The 23819-nt window shown below is 32.2% G+C and overlaps 2 protein-coding genes across 2 annotated transcripts; one reads left to right on the forward strand and one right to left on the reverse strand.

The window, feature by feature from the left end:
* The first annotated feature begins 1627 nt into the window (after positions 1 to 1627).
* Positions 1628 to 9374, forward strand: LOC7470721 (uncharacterized). Its single transcript, XM_024604014.2, has 8 exons — positions 1628 to 2004; positions 2102 to 2226; positions 2341 to 2606; positions 2734 to 2808; positions 3525 to 3922; positions 6519 to 6897; positions 8950 to 9027; positions 9139 to 9374. The coding sequence occupies exons 5-8, from the start codon at positions 3540 to 3542 to the stop codon at positions 9187 to 9189; spliced, it is 891 nt and encodes a 296-aa protein (XP_024459782.2). The 5' UTR covers positions 1628 to 2004; positions 2102 to 2226; positions 2341 to 2606; positions 2734 to 2808; positions 3525 to 3539; the 3' UTR covers positions 9190 to 9374.
* Positions 9375 to 12272: 2898 nt separating this feature from the next.
* Positions 12273 to 14581, reverse strand: LOC7470722 (ADP-glucose phosphorylase). The gene is made up of 3 exons (XM_002309482.4): positions 14011 to 14581; positions 13532 to 13822; positions 12273 to 12665 (listed from the first exon to the last, which is right to left on the reverse strand). The coding sequence occupies exons 1-3, from the start codon at positions 14497 to 14499 to the stop codon at positions 12399 to 12401; spliced, it is 1047 nt and encodes a 348-aa protein (XP_002309518.3). The 5' UTR covers positions 14500 to 14581; the 3' UTR covers positions 12273 to 12398.
* Between the last annotated feature and the right edge of the window lie 9238 nt (positions 14582 to 23819).

Below are 23819 nucleotides of genomic sequence, written 5' to 3' on the forward strand. Positions count from 1 at the left end.
TCTGTTTAATTCCGTTTTAAATGACTACTATATATTATATCAGTTTAAAAATATATAATAAATCAAAATAAATTTTATATCTTTTAGAATCACTAATTTTCCTAATAAATCCATTCAATTCTCCCTATCTAGGAGTGCAGAGGGGGCATGGAGTTTCAGATCCAATAACCTACACTCCACTAGTAGCAACTGCGTGTGAATCCATTCGCCAACAGTGGTGGTAGCGCGTGTACATGCGCTAATAATGATTCAAGTAGCTTATAGACACGCTAAACGCCTTGAAAGATCGATTTATGAACTCAAATCATTTTTTGAACCAAATGCTTGTTTTTTGTATAATATTTAAATTGTCTGGATTGTTAATTTGTGTTTGGATTTCAAAATAATTTGATTATTTGTGTTGAATTATGAATTTATTTGTTAGGTTTGTGATTGTTTTGTGTACATTAAATATTGATGCATGAGTTATGTCTAGATCGGTTTGATTTATTTGGATTAACATAGAATTTGAATAAAATAGGTGATATTAATAAAATTTATGTTGATGTTTGGTATTTATTTGATTTTGAATCAATAAACAATAATTTGAGCAATAGCTTGGAAAAAAAAAAAAAAAATTATTGGCTCCATCCTCTGCTTTTGAGCCTGTTCTGGTTTGACTGGTTGTCTTTCTCTGTCCTCTATTCATTTTCTTCACTGAAGTGTGCATACGGGTTCGGTGGAATCTCTCTAATTCCCTTGCAGAACATGAAAATAAGAACTGCATACGCAATTTCCGGCATGTGCCCTGCTTTCACCGTTCCACTTCATTAATTACTGGATTCTTGTTTTTTAATTGATTTAAAAATTAATAAAAAAAATACTCAATTATTTTAGAAATAAAATTTTCTATTGAGCTAGCTAAAATGATTTTTTTAGCTAAAAATTAAGTACCGTGAATATGAATGTGAATGCCTTCCAGGTGTTTTTAATTCATTTCGTAATTGTTCTTGCATAGAAAAAATAAAAATAATTATTTTTATTTTTATCTCGTGAAATATTTTTAATTATTATTTTTTTTCATTTTAAGAAGAGGCAGAAAAGGATTAAGATAAAAATATAACCAATTTCTTTTCTCACAAATAGCCCTCTCTATATATATTTTTTTAATAAAATTTTGATAAGTGAAAAGATTATCAATTTAAGCTGGTTAAAAAAAAACTAATGCTAATTATAAACTAAGATAAAAATAATAATATTTATTTATTCAATCATTTTAAATTTAATAGTAATATACATCAATGATAAAATATATTTTTTATATCTTGTATTGTAATATTCCTCATCAACAGAACATGACATGTGAATTTTTATTTTATATTGTATAACACTGTCAAGTATAACTCCGATTTCTGTTTTATTTCGTCTCAATCCTTATATCTCAACTTACTTTATTTCTTCAATCCCGAAATAATAACCCGACATTATCGACAGAGCTCATTTTCTTCACTAAATTTAACCATGGTTAGCTGACAGGTGTTAAATAAAATAACACCGTGATCAACTTATATTATAATAATTTGACAAAAAAGAAAACACATAACGCGCTTCAAGATTCCGTTGGACTAGTGAGAGAACCGTGAGCCCAAATGCAACAGCAGCAACACAGAAAAGGTTGTAACGTGGCAAGGAATGGACGGCCTTTGACGGTTAATACGGACCGTCGATTATGAATCAAGGGCTATTTATACTCGGAATTGAAGGGTTGGATATAACGGAGAGGTGGAAAGGGTATGGAAGGCTGGGTTTGAAGGGGAGAGAAAGAGAGCATTCGTTTCGTTTTATTGAAGAAGAAGACGAAGCTCTCTGTAGTATTGGTCGGCTCTTCTTCACAGTTTCCAGTACCAGATTTCTTGCACTTTCTCTCTCTTTCTAGCTAACCAAACATGGGATTTTGAATGGGATTGAAGAGAACTGGATAAATGTCGAGGATCTGTAACTTTTAAGGAGACAGAAGAGTTTTAGGTGTGTAATTAAGAAAACGTAATCTGATTTTGTACAAGTGTTACGTGGTTGAACCTGAAAACGTAGTTAATAACTTGTTGGATTCTCTCTTCTACAGGTACATTTGCAGTGATTTGCAGGTGCTTTTCACAGGGAGTGAGTTCCACGCTGGATTCTGATTTACGAAACTAATTTTGAGTTTTGAAGATTGGGCTTCGTTTCATTGAGATTTATAGGGAGAAGGTATCAGAATATTACACCTTCGGAGTTCAAAACATAACTCGATTTCTGTGGATGTTTTTCTGGCTAATTCCCTCAAGTAATCACGACTTTGTCTCGTTCTTTTTTGTTTTGCAGATACATTGTGAAAGATTTAAGCCGTTTCAGAGAGAATTCGGAGGACATCTTCACACGGTGTACTGTTAGAGGATACAATTTTAAATCAGATTTCTGGATACACAAAGATCGGAATCTGACATGAAAGTCCTTTGAAATGTCATTCAGTTGAAAATCCGATAAAAGATTTGAATACTGCAAAGACAGAGAACTAGAAAAAGCAAAGTGTTGTGAATCGGTGAATAATCATAAGAGACAATTCCTCAAAATCTGAATGATATTGAAAGGTACGAGAATCCAAGTCTTGATTATGCAGTTCAACTCTAGATTGTCAGTTTCGTAGCTGCAATTTACTAGGCCTCCCTGTTTTTTTCCGTTCAGCATCAATTGATTTCTCTGTTTTTGCTTGTGCAGTCTACAGTGTCCCAAGAACAACCAGTAGTTTCTCCGGTAATCAGCAGATTTCTTCAACAAGTTTGAAGTTTTTAGGTAATGTGTCTATCTTTCTCTTCACAGGCTCTCGATTGCTCTCCCTCCCTTCATGGTTTTCGTATTGAGGCCAACCTTTTTCTCTCCGAAGAATTCTTACTTTGACCTCACTTTCTGGTCGGTTTTTTATTTTTCAATTGTTCTTGATGCTTTCTTCCTTTCTTCTCTCTGATTTTGCGTGCAATCAAGAGAACTAGCTTTGCTTTCAATTTTTGTTCTCGCTATCATTTTCTCAGACAACGATCTCCATTTGTGTTACCAAGAAAACTTCGGCCGAAACAAACTGCTACTCAACAACACCACCTTCGCTTTTGTCTTTTCTACTTTTAAGAGTTTCGACACTCAAAGGGGAGCTAATTGAATTTCTTCCTCTGAACTTTTGAGAAATTTCTTGTGTGCTTTGTTTCTCCACGCGGATAAAGTTTTTAAAACTTCACAGATGCATTTATAGATTGAATCCATCTCTTACATTTCCACTCATATCCACCTTAAGAGATTCCAATCTCACGGCCACTGTTCAATTGTGAACAATCTAACCCGTAGTATTCACATCCTACGCCAATCTTTATCCCTTTTTTTTGCTTCAATTTCTTCTTTTCCCTTATTTTCTCGCAAGCCAGGGCCGGCTTCTTTTATTTGAATTTTGTGGAAGTTGCAGGAAGCCACGTTAATAGCTTGATCTCCCTCTGTTTTTTTTTTTTGGTGGGATGGGACAGGTGTACAAAAAGTAAATGGAAAAGGATTCATTGAGGAGCAATAATAATGGTAGCACGAGCAACACCACCACCCATAGCAGTGCCCAGAGAACCAGCTTAGATCCCAATGGACAAACGACGTCGTCTGATTTTGTATTGCAGTGGGGGAACCGGAAGCGGCTCAGGTGTATGAAAGTCCAAGTCAAGGACGTCTCGACCGCTCTGGTTCATAAGACAACTGTTCGGGTGGACCGTCGGGTTGTTAGAGCTGATAACATCGACACCTCTGATCATCAGCCAAGAAGTACAAACAACAGCAGCAGCAACAACAATAATCCCACCAATCACAGTAACGGATATTTTAATCTCCGCCAACGTCCGCCTACTCCTCCACCGCCGCCACCTCAGCGGAGTTTAAGGTACAGATCCATTCCTTTTACCATACAGCACGTGAATTTTAAATGAACTTTTTACTTGATGTGATGGAGGAAATTTTGAGCTTATGTGATGGGGGTGTTGATTCTCTTGAGGTTGTCGGGATGTGGTGGTGGAATATGGATCGGGTTGTGGGCTGGGCCCACGATTCTTACTGGGTCGTGTTTGTCGTTTATTTTATTCAAGCGGCAAATTTACAGTTTTCGTTCCTGAATCATATCTTAGCATTTTTCACCTTCCCTTCAAGGCTCTACATGGTTTAGAAACTTTTTAGTTAGCATATGGATCATAGAGTGACAGTCTTAGGAGATTTTAGGCTTTTCAATAATTGATTAGGGAGGAGGGTTTTGGGTCCCACCGTTTATGTGCACGATTTGGTCCATTCCCTCCCAAAGTATCCTTCAACTATTTTCTCAATTTTACACTTAAAACCAATTTTTTTATATCAATTTTACTATCATATTTTTAAAAATTCTGAATTAATAACTTCAATCTATTTTAAAGATTTCTATCGATATCTTCATCCAAATTATTTTTTAATATTAAAGATATTTCATTTCTTAGGGAACTTATTGTTTTTATTAATTGATAAATCAAGATAATTTAATGATAAAATTGATATGAGAAATAGTCTGGGTGTGAAATCGATACCACCTTAATAGTTTCATGGTATATTTGGGATTTTTCTATATTTTTATACTGAGTGCCTTAGGATTTAACTTCAACGAAAATCAGCCCATAAATTAGAGCACTACAGAATAATTTCAATGACTTTTTTTTTTCCCCTTGTCCATGATTGATGGTGTGGTTTTCATTGGAAGACTACTTTTCCTTGGGAAATTCGGGGCTTTCGTAGTTTTTGGAGGCATTATGGTGTGGACTGGAGTGGTTGAATAGAGTAGCATTCACAGACGTACATGTGCTGGTTGAGTGGTTCCAGCTGCGGCATTTTCTTAAATGCACCATTGTCATGGTTGGGCCTTAAGAGAACTCGACACCTTACCTTATCTCTACAGTGCTTTTGATGATCGATCATGTGTATAGGACCCTTCAGTTCTGTGACTTGCGAGCAGAAATAATCAAATGCGTTCACTGTAGGGATAAGGGTACGAGTCTGACATGCATTCTTTAGGTGGGGTGGACATGGCTGTTCTAGAAATGGATAAGAAGGCCACACGTCGTGGGTGCCCTTGACTTTTAAACCCCCACCTGGCCTGACTGATGCTGTGATGGCAAATACATGGGCCTCATAAAATATTTCATCTTCAACATGCAACTTGCTACTTTAATGTAACAGGTGCTTAGAGGTTTGATCAAATTCTTGAAAAGATCAAACAATTTTGCTTGCTTGGGTAAAATATTATATGAGGCTTATATTTGTCCACTTTCCGATTGGTCAGGTGGGCGCATGTGTATGGCTCAGGAGTAGAGCTCATGGTAAGTGCATGAAAGCGCCTTCTCTCTAGCCTTTCTTCCGAGTCAAAATTGGGTTCTCGAGTAAAATAGGCTGCTCCTCTTTGCTATTTTAATGATCTAGGACGGAGTCCTCAAGAGGGAAACTCCAAGAACTTGATTGATGGTTTTTATACAGAAAGGTAAGAATTTAGGAATTGGTCATCACTTACTCTCTGATTTGGCTGATACAACTTCGTAGCATCGCCCCCCATCTAGGGTTGATCCTTCTGACTGCCAAAACCTTAGTGATAGCTATGGTGATTGTTGAAGAACTAGTTGCAATTTCTCTTAACAGAATTCAGGTGCATGAAAACATTAGAAATGTGACATGAATTGTATGCTTTTATCAAGGAATTCTTTGGTCCAAATGACTGTCGGAATTAACATATTATAGTACAAAGACTGAATTAGGTTCGGCTTTTCCTATTGTAGTTTGGTCTGTAGCAGGCCTATCAAACTTGATCGTAACCTCTCAAATTCTAATCCACAACGGGCATGGGGCGAGTCGATAACATTGAAAAGACAAGCCCCACCCGAGTTACCGTAATTGAAAAAAAAAAAAAAAACACCATCCACCGTTCGATTACACATAGGATTAGGAATCTGGTCCACTTTATCTTACAATTGAATACGTAATCTGAACCCCTAAAAAGGAGCAAAAACAAAATCCAACGGCCACAAAAAACCAGCTAAAAAGACCAGCTGCTCACGTTGGTTGGAAACCCGAATAGAAATAGAATCTCCATTCTTCTTTCTCTCTCAAACATCAACAAAGGCGTATATAAGAAAATTAAACAACACCTCCCACTAGCACACCCCTCCATTAAAGGCCTATATGGTCCACGAAAGAAGCGAAAAAACCCACAACCCCATTTTCTACGCAAAACCCGTCGAGATTCTAGCCAGTCACACCCACCGATCTATGATCAATCGAAACTCCTCAAAGGGTATTCTTGTAATTTCATAATTACCCACTTCAAATCTTTATTTTTTTTTTACTACTTTACATAAAAACACTTCAGATGTGTTACTTTTATTGTATTTCCTAGTCAGTCGTGTCGCATATGGTCTAATTTTGTTTGTTTGATGTTGTTTGTTCCATGCTTGTGTTGTTAATTTCAATAGGAACTCAGAGAATTCAAGTGTCATGAGAGGAGGCCAGGGTAACGGCGGTGGTTTGAGAAGGATTGCTTCACCGGACAAGGGTGCGCACGATGAGAGAAGCAACCACCACCACCACCACCACCACCACAGCAGCAACAACCATGAGAACCACAACCATAATAACAAACCCGCGGCTTCTTCGGATAGCAAGAAAGGAGGAAGGTCATCTTCTGGGGGGAGTGGAGAACCGCCGCCGCCACCACCACCACCAGTTTGGCCACCAAAGTTTGTTATTGCTTTAACTAATAAAGAGAAAGAGGAAGATTTCTTTGCCTTTAAAGGGTCTAAGTTGCCTCAAAGACCCAAAAAGAGAGCCAAGTTCATTCAACGCACCCTCAATGTAAGACCCTTCTACTTCCTTGTTTTTTTATTTCAAGTTTTTATTCTAGCAGTCTATGTTTGATTATCTTCTTAATTGTTATTTTACAATCTTATTTGAAGATTAGAAAAAGTAAACCCATAACTACTAGATGATCAGTGTCTTGTCTCATTACCTATTTCACCCATTTTGTAGATCTTTCAAAAAGGATAGAATTGTAAAACACAAAAAAAGATCATATGCAGTGTAAGGTACAAGCATTTATATCACAAGGTACAAGTGTGATGGGTGGCGGTGGAAAAAAATAGAACACAAATTTCAAGGATACCGTCGTGAATTGCAAGTTTAGAGAGTGTACGGATTGTGGAGTAGAGTCTTTTTAAAATATGTTTTTTAATATTTAGTTTTTTTAATTTTAACATTAAATTATTAAAAAAATATGATTTTAATATTTTTTCAAATAAAAATCTTTTTAAAAAACTTTAAAAGTTGTGTCAAACAATATATCTGGACCTTGTTTGGGGCAACACAATTGCACTATTGTTTTTTTAATTTTTTTCTTTAAATAATTTTATTTTTTCTTTATATTAATTTAATATGCCGAAATAAAAAATAAATTTTTAAAAATAAAAAAAATATATATTTTAATATGTTTTTAAATAAAAAAACACTTTTAAAAACAATTATATAGAAACACGGCATCTATTTTGTTCTGCTTTTTGGTGTTTTTCTTTGCCTGTAAAAGCTAGGAAAGCGTGTAAAGCGACAGATGCACTTGTTGTACGTGTCAATCAAGCCGTGGATGTCTACCTGTTAACCAATAATAACCTAAGTTTGTTAGCACTAACCTTTTCTCCTCTTTTCTTTCTGTGTATTTCTTAGTTGCTTACTACGAGAAATTAGGGGTCCGCACTGGTAATTTCGAATGTTAAGATTATTTTTAAATTTTAAGAATAAATAGGGCATTTACCGAAAAGAAACAATTAATAGGAAATTATCATGCGAATAGTTTAATGCATTTTCACAGGCCATTATTTTAGCAATTAATAGGTAGGTGCGCATTCCTTTTTTATCCCGAATATGCCGGGCACTAGAAAGCCATTTGATCAGCTCACAATCTGAGTGGGGTTTGGCTGGCTGAATCATCTGGCACGTGCTAGGTTATCGAATTTTCAACTAAAGATAGATTTATTGATTTATTTTTTTTGACTATTTACATGACAATGACGGGGAGAATATTAAATTGATTTGAGTAAAATAATAATAATAATACGACTGATCACCCATTATTGCTATCAGCACGATTGTCATTGTGGACCGCCCACACTTAGACAGATATGTTTTGCCATTATTGTTCATGCGATACTATAATTTATGCTTCGGTTATAAGCAACAACCCATGAAACTTTCCTTTGAAAAAAAAAAAAAAAACCTAGGGAACTCCATGAGGGCATACAGATAACAAGGGTGCGCATCTGGTGTTGAAGTTTGTCAAGGCCCCATTTTTTTTTATATTATAGTTTTGAAATGATAATATTAAAATTAAGAAATATATATTTTAATATATTTTCAAATAAAAGTTGCTTTTAAAAAACATAACCATGCATCATGAAAATTTAGGTTTGTGACCGAATTGTAGTAAAGCATTAGATTAAATTAGAGTAAATGTGTCGGGTGAGGATTTTAATGTACACCACCATGCTTATCTTTAGAGTAGCCGACAAAAGTGACATGAACCTAACGGCGCCTTGTCAATGACCAACTTTTGTTTGGCCCATCTTTTAATCTATTTTCCATTGTAGATTATCTATGTATTTCAGAGTTGTTTTGTGCGATATTTTGGGAATATTTTTTACTTTATAGGCAAATGGTCATTCCTTCATAGCTAAAACTTTTTTTTTTTTTTTTTAAGTGGTGGCTCTTGGTTAAATCGAAGGGGGAGGGAAAGTCCACAATTAAAAATGGTGCTATTGTTTTTTATTTTTTTTATTTTTTTGTCCATGAACTGTGTTGGGTTGTGTTTGAAATTTCAATTTTCTAGAGGGAACTCTGATTCTGGTTTATGCTGCGCAGCTTGTGAGTCCTGGAGCATGGCTATGTGATTTGACACTAGAACGGTATGAAGTGAGAGAGAAGAAGATCACCAAGAAGGTACTCTAAACGATGAACCATAAGTATTTATTTTCACATCAGTATGATTGTTGCTGTAATGCCGGGTCTATTATGAGCTTGACAAGTAGCATCTTTGTATTTTCCATGTAGAGACCGAGAGGGTTGAAGGCCATGGGAAACGTGGATTCTGACTCTGACTAGGAAAAAAACTGTGGACAAATCACAAATGTACCTGGGAGGAAGATGGATGTTGATGACAAAACATCGTTGGAATTTGTTGGGTTTTTTTTCTCGGAGGAGGTAAGAAAAACGCTGGCTCCCCCGTACTGTATAAATCATGACCTTTCACCTCCTGCAAGAAAGAAAAGGATAAAATTTCAGTCGTATATGTTTTTTCTTAAAAACAACTCCTTCCTATTCCCTAAGCCTCTAACCTTCGATTTTTTTCAATTGATTTCTCGTCTTATATAGTGAATTTGATGGGTTATTTTAGGTCAATTGAAGCATTTTTTTTTAATAAAACAAAAACCTGGAATGTTGTTGTTTATAGGAAAGGAAAAAAAAAAAACTAGGTTTTTACACGAATTCAGGTCGAGTCCGAATCGGTCATCGAGTTGATCTATGCCTTGGATCTTAAGCAAATGGGTGATGCTGGTCAATGTGGATTTTGCAGTGCATCAAGAAATATGTGTTCCTAGGGATATGTGTATCTTGTGAAAGCATCACGACTGTTTTTACTTCCAGGATAATTGAAGATTAAATTTAAAATACAATAATTTGGCATCCAGAATTAATCATCGATTAAAATGAGGATAAAATACACTGGTAAGAGGATGTTAGGGATAGTGTTAACGATTAAAAGCATTTTTTTTTAAAGAAATATATTATAATAATATTTTTTATAATTTTTAAATTTTATTTTTAATATGCGAACGATAAAACGATTTAAAAAAATAAAAAATTAATTAATTTTAAAAAAATAAAATTTTAAAAAACTCTTCGCTCCACTCATTGCCCTCTTTTCGATCAAATTGTCATATTTTCTTTGGAATTACTTAAATTCTAAGACCTTTTTTTTTAAAGAAAAAAAAAAAGACGATCAGAACTTGATATTTTAATAAAACGCCTCAGAGTTAGTATGGAGTGATTAGCTAAAATAAATACTCCATTTCCGTAAGTACATGTACAGTGGATGGAAAATGGTGTGAAATTGGGAGTGTATGCCAAGCAAGTATACGATACGATCAGAAACAACGCAATGAAATGCTTGCACCTAGTCACATACTCGCGCGTGGATTTTATTTGATATCATTTTCCTTCCCTTGAAAATAGATGGGGCTGAGCAATATTTTTTAAATAAAAAACTGAATTATTCAATCCAATTCGGATAGAAAATTCTTTGAAATTTTGAGAAACAAATAATACGTATAGTTACCCAATGTTTTTGATGATTAAGAAAGCACTAAACCCTGTCGGTCCTTTATTGAAGGGCAAGACACATTGCACTGTGAATTGCTAAAGTACAATGGTGTTCTTACATTTCATTAAAACAAACAAATGGCCTTTCAATGAAGGTAGTATGGTATTTCTTAGGGTGTTCATTTGATATTATGAAATTAATTGGAGATACAATGGTCTCTTAACTATTTTTTACTTAATTAAATTACATAAATATCCTTGAGAAGTTAACAAAAAAAAACAAAGAAAAAGAGGGTCTTTTCCATCATTTCCTATTTTTTTAAAGACAATTACTTCATTGCTGAACATGTAAAAAAAAACACTAAAGAATGGGTCGAGGTGTATTTTAATATTTTTATCATGTTTTTATGTTATAATCTATTTTAATTGGGGCAAGTCAGTCTTTTAGAAAAGAAAAATAATAATAAAAACTAAAAAGTAGCTTTTGCATGCTATGTACAAGCCAACTAAGTGAAAACCGCCTGCAACTTTAGAGCAATGCATGCGACATCTTCTAACAGCCAAAAAATCCAATTGTTGTGTTGTCCAAACATCATGTGGCAGTGAAGCTGATGGTGCGATACATGTAGTTCAATTTGCGGTGGTTTGATGCGGGTATGGTTTTTTCTTCTTCTCTTTTTCTTTTTTCTCTTTCTTTAAAATCCGTGCAGTCAACCAAATTTCAAAGTTGACCTCCCATTTATTTTTTTCTTTCAATTATGATCATTCTTCTTTTAATTGGTTTTTATTTGTTTTGTATTCTTTTTTATAATTTCTTTCTTTCAGTTTTATCTTTTTTTATATTGTTTTATTTAGTTTTAATATCAAATATGATACTCATTCTCTTGATTGTTGTTTTTTTTCCTGATTTGTTTAATTTTTTAATTTTATCCCTCAACATTTTATTTTATTTATTTTCTTATCAAATCTTGGTCCCAATTATTTTAATTTCTCTTCTTCTACCATTTTTTTTTTGTTTTTTTTTCCTTCAATTTTGTCCCTCCACATCTGAATTCACTTAGTTTTTTGTTTAATTCTAATTCTCATTCCCTGTATCTCACTTTTTTACCCCTTTCTTATTTTGTTCTTTTTTCAAATTTTCCCTTGACATTTTATCTCATTTATTTTCATATCCAATTTTGATTCTTATTCTTTTAATTTCTTTTTTTTTATCATTTTTTTATTTTTTAAAATGATTATGGGTTACAGATTAATCAAGTTAACTCGAGTTGTTTCAGATTTTTTTTCAATATTTGTTTTTCAATTTATTTTTCAGTTTTATTTCTTGACACTAGGCTACTGAGTTTCAAACTTTCTTATTTTTTATGTTTTTTTTTATAGAGTTATCTTGGATCGTGAGTTAGCCAAGTTATCTTAAGATGAGTCATGTTTTTTTTTATTGTTTCTTTTTTATTTGAATTTGATATTTGAATTTGATATTTTTTTCTTGATTATTTTTTTAAAAAATAAAATTTTTAGTCTTGATCTCATATTCTCATATTCTGATTTGCAGTGGGTTAACTCAAATTTGTTCTTTAACATTTTTTTTTTAAATTAATTTTGTTTTTTAGTTTTATCATTTGAGATTAGATATTAAACTTTAAATTTGATGATTTTTTTATTTTTAATTCTATAAAATATCATGATCTCATATCTCACATAGTCAAACAAATTAACATCTATTAACTCAAGTTATCATCACCTTTACATCATTTTCGACGTTTAAAAAAATATTGTCTTAGACCCGTGGTAGTATAGTGAGGACAAAAAAAATCTAGTACTAGCGACAAAGGGAAAGCAGCAGCCTTGAGGAAGACAAGCATAAATACCAAAAAGAAATGGTGTCAATAGATTCTATAAAATGGGACTCTCTTCTCCACAGTAATCTTTCTTTTCGACTGTCTCATTTATTTCTAATTAAATATTACAGGTATGAATGCGATCAGATCAGTTCAATCCTGCATTGGAAGATTAACTTCCCTCATAACTTTTGCAGCATCCTCGGGCAAAACAGGATTTATGTAACAACCAGTTCCAATTTCAAAACCCCCAACCCCACTTAATTGAGGGACTATCTGTAAGAACCAGTGAGTATAACATGATTCTGATTCTTTAATCTGAACGGGAGAAGTCTGGATCATGAAGTTAAATGGTGGGTTGTTCAACTGTAGAGAAATCTTCCTAAGCATGAGCTTCAGCAATCCGCCGAGATCAACCATCTGCAGAATTGCATATAAATCAGGATAAAATGATAATCACAGAGAAGGACCCTACTATGAGCAATGAAAATTACAGAAAAAAACTAGTATCTATGGCTCAAAAGCATCACATGGTTTACAGGTTACATAAAGTACATGAATAAAATGTACATATCTTATACTTCACAGAGAAAAACAAGTCGAAAGAATTTTACATGCAGAATCATAGTCTATTGCTTTATCATAAACTATCATCTAGCAAGTTAAGTTATCCTTAAATAAACATCCACATTAAATCTGCTTTTATCTCATTAATCTACTTCTAGGTATTCCATCTGATGAGATCTTAGTTTTTTCCCAGATAAATATAAAGCTTATTAGCTTTATAATTGTCTATGTACTAACAATAGTTCTTTTTATTTCTGAAGACAAAAGAAAAAAGAAAAAATCTTCCTTTTCTTTGGAAAAATTATAACAATAATTATCAAAACAAAAGGGATCCAAAGACACCTTTCAAACATATCCTGTACTTATTTTAAGGTTTGAGGTCTAAACTGGCACAGGGCAATAGTTGCTCCAAGCTCAAGCCACAAACACTTAAAATCAAAATTCTGGGTTCAACAAAATCAAGAAATACCACCCTTGTTTCTCATTGTGGTTTAAATTTGAACTAACAAAATATTCTAAAGTATCACACATGTATATAATGATTTTTTGATGAATGTCTTCACACCCTTTTTCCTCTTTAGAAGTTGTAACTACCAATAATTGTAGCATAGAACTCATCAAAAATGATAATTATATCTCTATGATCCTCAAAATTTGAAAATTTGTGCAAAATAAAAGATCCGATTTGTAGAAAGTAGAACCAATAACTGAGAATTTACCTTCTCAAAATCAAGTTCATGGAAATGAGAAGAGTGAACCCTGGGAATAATCCATATCTCAAAAGGGAATGTGGCAGCAAAAGGAACAATGGATATAAAATGGGATGATTCATCAATCACGAGTTCTTTTGCTCGAACTTCACAGAGACTGCATTTTCCAGTCTTTTCAAAGTACTCCTTCATGCCCTCAAGTCGAGCAGAAACTGATGAAGGAATAACGGGAAGAGCCAGTATCTGGCTATGAGAATGACTCATCGATGCTCCAGCAGATGCGCCGTGGTTCTTGAACACCTTAAAGTGGAAAGCAAAGACCGTTGTTATAGACAAACACGAAAAAGAAAACCATAGCTCAACTTGTTTTGCTACAAATTTAAGATTCAAGAAAAAAAACCATCACCAAAAGCACTGAAAAATCTACTCATACTTTGAACATGACCAAAAACACACACAAATTCACTAAAAAGAAGAAGAAAAAAAACCTGCACGTATTTAATGGATTGAACACTCATAATCTGCTGAATCCTCTTCTTATGAGCCAAAAAAACTTCACCAATCTCTCTCGGCTCCATATCACTTAGCTGGACCGAATGAACTGGATTCTCTATCACCACATCGTGAAACCCAAAACCTCCAATGACCCGACCTGGAAACTCCATGCCCTGCTTTTCCTCACATGGGCACTCAAGATTTCTGCTCAGGGCAGGGTAGAGATTCTCAATGACCCGGAGTTTCCAATTCGGGTCATTCAGGTCGGGTGGGACTCGGAAGATCTCGGGCGCACACTCATGCTCGTTGCCGATGCAGAAAGGGCATAAGGAATTGTTGTTGGGGTTGGGGTTTTGAGGGTTTTTTGATTTAAAATCAGTGGGTCTTTTTGCACGGGCAGGTGAGAAAATGACCCATCGGTTTGTTACTGGATCGTGCCTAAGTTCGGGGCTCCGACCACCGTTTTGATGTTGTGATGCCATTTCTTTCTAGATCACTTCTATATTCTACTTGTTGAGGTTCTTTATCCCCACCGACTCGGTTTGCTCGGCTTGAGTGTTATCTTAAGAGTGTGTTTGGTATTGCGGTAGCTGTTGTGGTTGTGGTTTGAAAAAAATTATTTTATAAAAAGTATTTTTAATTGAGGTTGGTTTGAAAAAATATATGTTTGGTTAAAACTGTGATTGAAATTAAGGTTGAACAAAAAATAGTTTAATGTGTTTGGTTAAAAGAATGCTTTTTAAACTGAGGTTATATATATATATATTGTAAATTTAACTAATACTATTACATCATGAAATAAATAATATTGATATCAAATATTTTTTATTGTTCCATTAAACTATATACAATTTCATCACGTACGAAATCTATCCAACAAGGACTATATTTTTCATGGTTTCTTAAGCGCGCAACAACATTAGGTAAAATAAATAAAATTGAGATTGCGATCAAATTCTGCAAATGCTACGTTATCAAATGATCTTCTTTTAATTTTTTTGAATAAAACACAATTAAAAATAAAAATAAAAATTGAATTTTTTTACTGAATCGGACCCGGCAAGAACAAAATTGGAATTGCGATCAAATTCTGCAAATGCTACATCATCAAGCGATCTTCTTCTAATTTTTCAAATAAAACACAATTAAAAAAAATAAATTTTTTTTACTGGGTCGGACCCGGTTCAATGCATTGCTTTGAACCGGACCCGGTCCAACCGGAAACACTCCACTGTTCACATAAGTGAACAGTGGAGAGCCAACCCCATTGTTCACTTATGTGAACAGTGAAGAGTGCAGCTCTTCACTTTTAAAAAACGCAGAAGAAGCATGGAAATATTGCTTCTGCAAAACCGCAGGTGAAACATCAAATTTTCGTGGGTTCCATGGCTAAAACACAGCCGCTGAAAATAACCAAACGTTATGTTACTGAGTTTGACAAAAAACACAGAAGCTAACGCATAGCCAAACACTCTCTAAATAGGTTTGTTTTAATAAAATGATACTGTTTTAATTGTTTTATATATATATATATATATATATATTAAAAAAAAATCTAGAACATCGTAGAAATTGACTAGTTAAATTTTCGGAGTAGGCCTTCTGTATGACGTACGCAGGCTCTGCTGTTACTTCGGAGCAGCTGTATAAAGATGGGTGATTTTAGAAGATGTGACTAGGTTTTGCTGTGTTTGGGCCTTGGCCTCTGAAGGTACCCACGAAAAGACAACCTTATCCTTCACCCATCTAATTCACCGGCAAAGTTAAGATTCAATAACCATGCGATGAAGTTTGTCAAACAAGTTTTCAGCATTTTTAGAAGATTCTACGATTCATCTAAATCTAAAATATTAGTGTTTGTTTTTTTGCATTTTAATGTCTATCTTTAGAGTATTTTTTAAATTATTTTTAACTAAAGATATTTTTTATATAATTTTGATTTACTAATGTAAAAAATAAAACAAAATATTTTAATATATTTTTAATTAAAAAATAATTTATATCACAGTATTAAATACATAATAAATACATAAGGAAAAAGAACTCTACTTTTTAGCCCTTATCATTTTTTTAAAAAAAACTTGTGTCTAAAACTACATCACATACACATCTACTCTAATAAAAAAATCATTAACAAATCTTAATTTATATAATCATTAATTTTAAAACCTGTTTAATTAATTAAAATGTATACAAACTCATTCGAACATCATAAAAAAAAAAAACATCACCGAAATTTCCAGATCATTACTGTTGAGGAAACAGAATCTATTGTCCTTTGGTTACAGCTGTCCAGTTTAATGACGCGGCGAATGTGAGAGCGTAGTAATCTAACAATTCCCTATTGCAACCACATACTATTGATTAAGCTGACAATAATATTCTTCTTCTAATAAACAAATTAATTCTTCCCATTTCACATGGTTTTAGAATACGTGGACTCTGATGATTGGTTCGTTTAGCATGAAGCAAGAGGAAGGGGGAACATAGTTTTAGTGGGAGCAGGTACAGGTGCCATGCCACATCAGATTTTGCGTTCCGCTGGAATAATAATAAATCCATAATTAATTCAGCATAAACTACGGGGAAGAGAGCAGCTGACTCATGGTCTCCTGAATTCAACGATGGATTCTTATGTGTTCTAGACAGGTGACAGCAAATATTAAATCAAGCACTGGGATATTTTTGTCTCAGTTATTACAAACCGTTTTTAAATTGCTTCTGTTACGTTTTCAAAATATATTTTATTTGAAATTATATCAAATTAATTTTTTAATTTTATTTTTTTAATTTAATATTGTAATATTATATATATAATTATAAATATATATATATATAATATTTTAATATATTTTCTTCTAAAACTCACATTAATCCACAACAATAAACACACGAATTATTCCTAAATTCTTTGTAAATGATTTACGTACAATGTTTTAGATGGTGTTTGTTACAGTGATAGATACTATTTTTCAATGTGTTTTTTTTAAATGTATTAAAATAATATATATTTTTTATTTATTAAAATTTATTTTTAACATAAATACACTAAAACAATACAAATATACATAAAAAAATAATTAAAAATAAAATTTAACGAAACAGTGGTAGCCCAAACGGTGCCTTAATTAACCCAAGCTTTAACATTGGGGAAGCTTTTTATGGGTGTGTTTAATAGCAATAATCACAACCACGTTACAATGGTTAGCACAAACTAATAGTGATTAAATAAACAAGAGGGTTATCATTAATTGAAGAGCATTTAGGACTTGTGACTCGCAAGTTTTCTCTGGTAAATAGGAGATCCAAATTTCTAGTAATCCCAAACCCAAGAGCCTTACACGGCTCGAACAAAGGACATGCTCAATGAGCTATCCGGGGACCAATCACCAAGCCACACAGCTTGCGGTGGTTTGTGACTTACAAGTTAAGCATTTCTATGAACACATTAAAGTGGCGTGAAAACGTGGTCGGCATAATAGGGATTCTTTTCCCTGGAAAGGAAAGGCATAATCGGGATTCCTTTCTCTGGAAAAGGTAGGCATTATAGGACTGTTTCATGTGGAGCCAGCATTGGTCAATAGACCACTAAGCTTAGTGGTTAAGGAATTCAAATTAATCTGCATTACCCATTAATCACAGAGGAATTAAAATTACTCGTAATATAGAATATTTACATTTCCTTACTCTCGTGACTGTTTGGCTTCCAGATTGTTCCTTGTCTCTTTTCATGCCCAGTTTTAAAAATTAATTTTAATATAAAATGACAGAAGTTACAATCGCAGAAAAAATAAAACAATAAATCCATAAATAAATGAAAACATAAATTAAAAAGAGCATAAAGACTAAAATAAACCAATGAATTTATTCATAATAATAGTGAAATCCACAATAACCAACTGTGCACCACCAGCCATACGATAAAAACCTCAAACACTAAATCTCTAGAATACTCATATATACCACTCTCACTAAGCAACCCTATATTCTCCACCCGTAAAAACCCTCGTCGCTAAATAAATCTCAAACCCACACCCAGTTTCCAAGCTCCATGTAGCTCCTTCAGATCTTGAGTCCGTATCCAAGGAAGAGAGACACGATGGCTGCGACAAAGACCGAGCCCAAGGAAGGATAGATCCCGGCGGCAGCGGCGGTTGGTGCAGGAGCTGGAGCTGACATAGGAGCAGCGGCGTGAACGGAGAGCACAGTGAAGGCTAAAGCCAAAACGGCAATGAGAGTTGCTTTTGAGAGTGCCATTTTTTTGCTTGCTGTGGTTTTTTGAAATTTGAAGAAAGGGAAAGTAAAAGAAAGTTTTTGTGGTTTTTGAAGAGAAGTGATTGGTAGAGGCAGGTAAGGGGCGTTTATATAGGGGAGAGAGGGGTGGGGGAGGGTTTGGGCAGTGTTGCGGGTAGCGTGGGATGCCCGAATCTACAGGCTGGCATTTATTGGTTTTCTGACAGCTTGCAAATGATGGTTTTTCGTTCTGTAATTTGAAGTGAGTGTTTTGTTTACACGGCGCCGTTTATAGCATCAAGTGGTGGCGTATAGCCGTATAGTGTTCTTCTAAAAAAACGCCTATATATAAAAAAATAAAACAGATACTTTCGGCATGCTAAAATTAGGTAAACTCACACTGACGAAGAGTTTAGAGCGTGTAAAACACTTCCGGATATTTTCTAGCCGTTTTTGGTGGGTCTTGATTGTTCCATTTGTATCGTAAATGTTCTATGGATTTTTTAGTATTGAAATTTCTAAATTTTCCTACACCATTACTTCCACATTAATCATCGGTATTTTTTTCAATAACGGAAAATAAATTCAAACCCGAAAGTTCTAGAAAGAAGAGGACAAAAATATCTACGGTTAGGTCTTTGATTTCATTAATAATCGTTTTAAAGAGACGTGTTAAGAAAATTAAAAAAATAAATTAAAAATATATCTAATAAAACTGAAGCCAACTCGTTCTTTTAAACTCGTAACAGAATTATAAAATCAGATTATAATATAAAAAGCAAATCCAAAAAATATTAATCAGGTTTTTAATTTTTAAACAGTACAGTAACAAATAAAAGAAGGCAACCAATATAATAACTTGAAAAAAACCAAAAGAATGGATCAAGCGTGCTAGACAGCTAGAGAGCATCGAATATCGATATTAATGGCAGTCTACTCGTCGTGATAGCTGGAGTCTTGTATAAAATGCTGCTTAAACTCGTGCAAGGTATAAAGATAAGGCAAGTCTATGGAGAAGCAGTACCGAAGGAGTCAATATTACTTTTATAATTGATTTTTAGAGGATTTCATAGTCGAATGATCAAACCATCTAGATCTCTATTTCATTCTTATTCAATTTGATTGCTTGTTTAATTATTTTCATAATTTCATATCTTTCCCTTTGAGTTTGTACTATGTATAATTGATAGTATTTTTTAAAAAAGTGAAAATAATTAATAATAAATAGATTAAATAGTTTTAGTTAATTTAATAATATGATTATAAAATAAAAAAATAATGACTAATAATAATAAAAAAGAACGTTTATCAATATTATTTAAAATACTCTGAATATTTTTAAAATATCTTAACGATGTTATTTGATAATAAAGTAAAAATTAAATAAGAACGAGATAACCATATAAAAAAAAACAAAATAAAATAAAATTTGATGCTTAATTACCAACAAATCAAACGTTAAATGATGAAATGAAAAAAAATCAATTTTAAAAATCAACAAAAAAAAACATGACTCTATTTAGCACGATAAATTCACAGTCAGCTTACGAAGATGAGACAACCTCGTACAAAAGAAACTAAAAAAACAATTAAGATCAACTCCTAGGCAGATAAAATAATTAAAGATGAAATAAAAAAAATACAACAACAAAATATTCAAGTCAACCTAAATTAACTAAATGAATCTCTGATCTAGAATGTGAGATCAAAATTACCCTATAAAAAAATTGAGAAAAATAAAAATATAATAATAAATAATAAAACTTAAAAAAAATTAAATTCAAATCGATGTACTATTCAAAATCGATGGCTTGAATAATGAGATCATGTTATACCATATAAAATAAATCAAAAAAATTAAAAAGTAAAATTCTTAATTATCTAGAAAAAAAATTTAAATATAAAAATAAAATAAAATAACAAGATACAAGATTTTAAGAAAGAATAAAAACCTAAAAACGTTTTCAAAATCATTTGCCAAAAAAAATGTACAACGCAATTACCATTGGCGAGGGTGGATTTTTAGCCTACAACGTGAGAAAGACTTTCAAAGATGTTGAACAAGAAAGCAGCTGTCATAGATATGATTAAAATGTGGTACCTTACAATGCTTATTAAATTGGACCGCAAGGAAAACACACTGGCACAATACGGCGGGGTTTTGACTAGTTTCGTGTGAAACAGCAGCTGAGGGTGTCGAGTATGATCTCTGTGCGCGTGGGATATTTATTCGGGAAGGAATGTTCAGCGCAATTAATTACGGGATTCCGTGATCGCTGGCTCACACGGGGACCACGTACCCTGCAAATAAGGCCAAGTGTTAGAGGACACGTAGATGACCGTTTTGGTTTCTGTTTTGATTTTTTTTATTTTATAGCGAGCAACCGCGTTGTCGTTATTGATTTCCAGCACTTCCAGAAACTTCTGTTCTCGTGGCCTCCTCGTTGAACCTGCATTTTAAAGGTGTGGTTCTCGAAAACAGTATGGGGAAGCTTGGATTAGATGCCAAGACTCTTCTAAGAAAATGTATCTGAATTGACTACAAACTCTGGCCGCTAATTATTTTTAAAATATTAAAAGATATTATTAAAAAATTAACATTAAAATAATTTAACAATATTAAAAAATATTTAATTTTCAAATTTTTTTAAAAATATTTTTAAAACACAAAAATAAATAGAATCTAGAATAACTAACACCCTCTTCAAAGCAAAACAAATTGAATTGGAGTGCACGAGTTATTTCTATTTTTCTCCTTTAATTGCATAATAAAATAATTTAATTATCCTTGATTTTAAAATTTCTTAAACTTATACATGGGAGTTCTTTGATCTTTTCAACATTTTTTTTTTTTTGTAATCTTCAGTTGGACTGCCAACAAATCTAGTTCTTTCCTAGAGTCATGAGTTTTAGTATAGGCTATGAGTCTGAGATTGATTTCCCATCGTAATTCTGTTAATCAAGTAATTTTCTCACATCATAAACAATGTGAGCAGTAAAATTATTGTAAATTTCGAACTTTTAGAATAGCTTAGGATGCCACGTCATTGTTAAATCTTAAACAAATGATAAATTTACGAGTAATGTTATTCTTTTAAAAATTCGTGATCATAAAATATAGGTATTTTGTAAAATTCTTTAGTTTTAGTTAAAACAGCTAATCTCAAGAGGTTGGTAGGATGATAAAGTAAGTTTTTTTTTAATAAAAATAAAAATAAATTCCTGGATATAAATCCTGGACCCAACATTTAGTATACTTATGATTAACGTGTATGCTAATTCTAGTACACTTTTAGGGTAAAAAGAGTCAGCAGCTAGATTACTTGGAGCGCATATATATATATATAAACACTAGTTATTTAACATATGTTTCAACGCGGGTTATAAATTTTTTTATTAAAAAAAATTAAGTATACAAGCTATTTTGATGTATTTTTTTACGTAAAAAAATTTAAAATATAAATAAAAAAACCTATAAAACATCTAATTAAATAAATTGATAATCATTTATGTAAATAAATGAAAAACAAATCGTTAACAATAACTAAAAGATAAATTAAAAGAATTGATCAATAAATATAGATTAAGATATTTAATCATATAAAATAAAATATTTATTTACTAAACTTGTTTATTTAAATTAATTAAAAATAATAAAAATAAAAACACAAATAAAACTGATCAAATAAACCAATACTTTAAAAATATATTATGTAAGGCTAATTATACCATAAATATTATTTAAAAATAAATATTTTTTATTTTTAAAAATAAAATTCAGATATGTCAAGGAATGATAAGCTGTTTAAAAACGTTTTTGAAAAAATTTGAATAACTTTTATTTTTTATTTTGGTTTAAATTAATATGTTTTTGAAATTTTTAAATGATATTAATGTGGTGATGTAAAAAATAACTTTTAAAAAATAAAAAAATATTATTTTAATATATTTTAAAATAAAAAATATTTTTAAAAATAATTATAACCATTCTTCCAAACAAAGACATCGCAGCTCATGATTTCAACCTCTGTAACCTTTCAGGTGTCATTTTCGACGATACCATTACAGTAAAAAGAAAGGAAAGCGTCCTCAAATTTGTCTCTGGAGATAATGGTAATTTCCTTTTTCGAAGAAAGATATATTATGATGTATCTGTCCATTTATGTGATTGATTACCTTAAATTTAACTGGAATTGGAAGGTAAGATACCGTGCCCCGATGCCATTAACGAGTGAAGTTGGTGGCGAGCTGGGATCATGATCATACCATCTCCACAAGGCAAGTGACATCACGCTCCTGTTAGCGAGTCTGATCCAATCCAAATAGAGATTTCCAAAAAAACTTTTATTTATTTATTTAAAATTAATTTTTAAAATATTTTTAATGTAATATGTAAAAAATAAAAAATATTATTTTAATATATTTATAAACAAAAAGATATTTTTAAAAACAATTTCTACTAAACTGTTTAGAAAAGCCTACTTATATTTTAGGGGTGGGATGAGAGGAAGACTGTTCTAGTATAGATTCTATAGAATTCAATTTCGACAACCATATTCTTACTGCCCGTGCCCTAAGGCGTTTTTTCTTTATTGCTCTCTGATGTAATTGGAGTGGCCTTGACCCCGTGTGCGAACCGTGTAATTGTTCCTTTATGGACTCGGGCCTAAGAAAAGAAAACAACTGATCATGAGAGGATATATAATCTTATTTAGCCATATTAGGAAATAAAATATTTAGATACTATCTGTTTCACATAAAGTATTTTTTTTAAAAACAATTAATTTTTTTTTTGTATTTGTTTTCCATTAAAAAAACTATTTTTAGTCAAAAAAAATTTGGCTTGGTTTTCAAAAAAGTGTTTTCCTTTTATTTTAGACGGAAAACACTTTCCAGAAGTTAGGAAAAATTTAGAAATATCATATTATTTCCTGATTATATCAAATTTGGTTCTCAAACTTTTGATTGCTAAATATTTTGTTTTGAATTTTTTTTTCAAATGTATCCCTTAGAATTTGATTTTTATATTAACTTTAGTCCTCATGGTTGTTATTTGTTTTTCTCTTATCATTTTTTTAATTGAATTTTGTTTCCTATCAAATTTGATCCTTATTCTTTTGATTGTTATTTATTTTATTTGAAATAATTTATGAAATTATAATTATTATTATTTTAATTTCATCATCTTTTAATTTTTTTAACTTATTTTTCATAATACTACCAAATATCTAAAAATAATTCACTTCTCAGGAATTCACTTCCCAAAAAAATCATTTTTAAAAAAATATTTTCCAACAAACAAACAGCACTTAAAAAAAATTCTTCTTTTTTTGTTTTGTTTATTCATGTAATGCGGTGAAATGGGATTCTAATCATAAATTTTAAAATATTTGACTAAATAAGATGATTAAGTATTGTCTCAAGTCGTGAACTAGAATAATCTTAGATGAAATGGCTAAAATCCAAAGGTTGCTAAAGGATTATACGCCAAAAAAAATTTATGAAATTAAATATTAATTTCATATCATTATCAGGGAGGCAGGGGAGGGGTGACCTGGTCACGAAATGA

Source organism: Populus trichocarpa, chromosome 6 (genome assembly GCF_000002775.5).
Source record: "Populus trichocarpa isolate Nisqually-1 chromosome 6, P.trichocarpa_v4.1, whole genome shotgun sequence".
NCBI lineage: Eukaryota > Viridiplantae > Streptophyta > Magnoliopsida > Malpighiales > Salicaceae > Populus > Populus trichocarpa.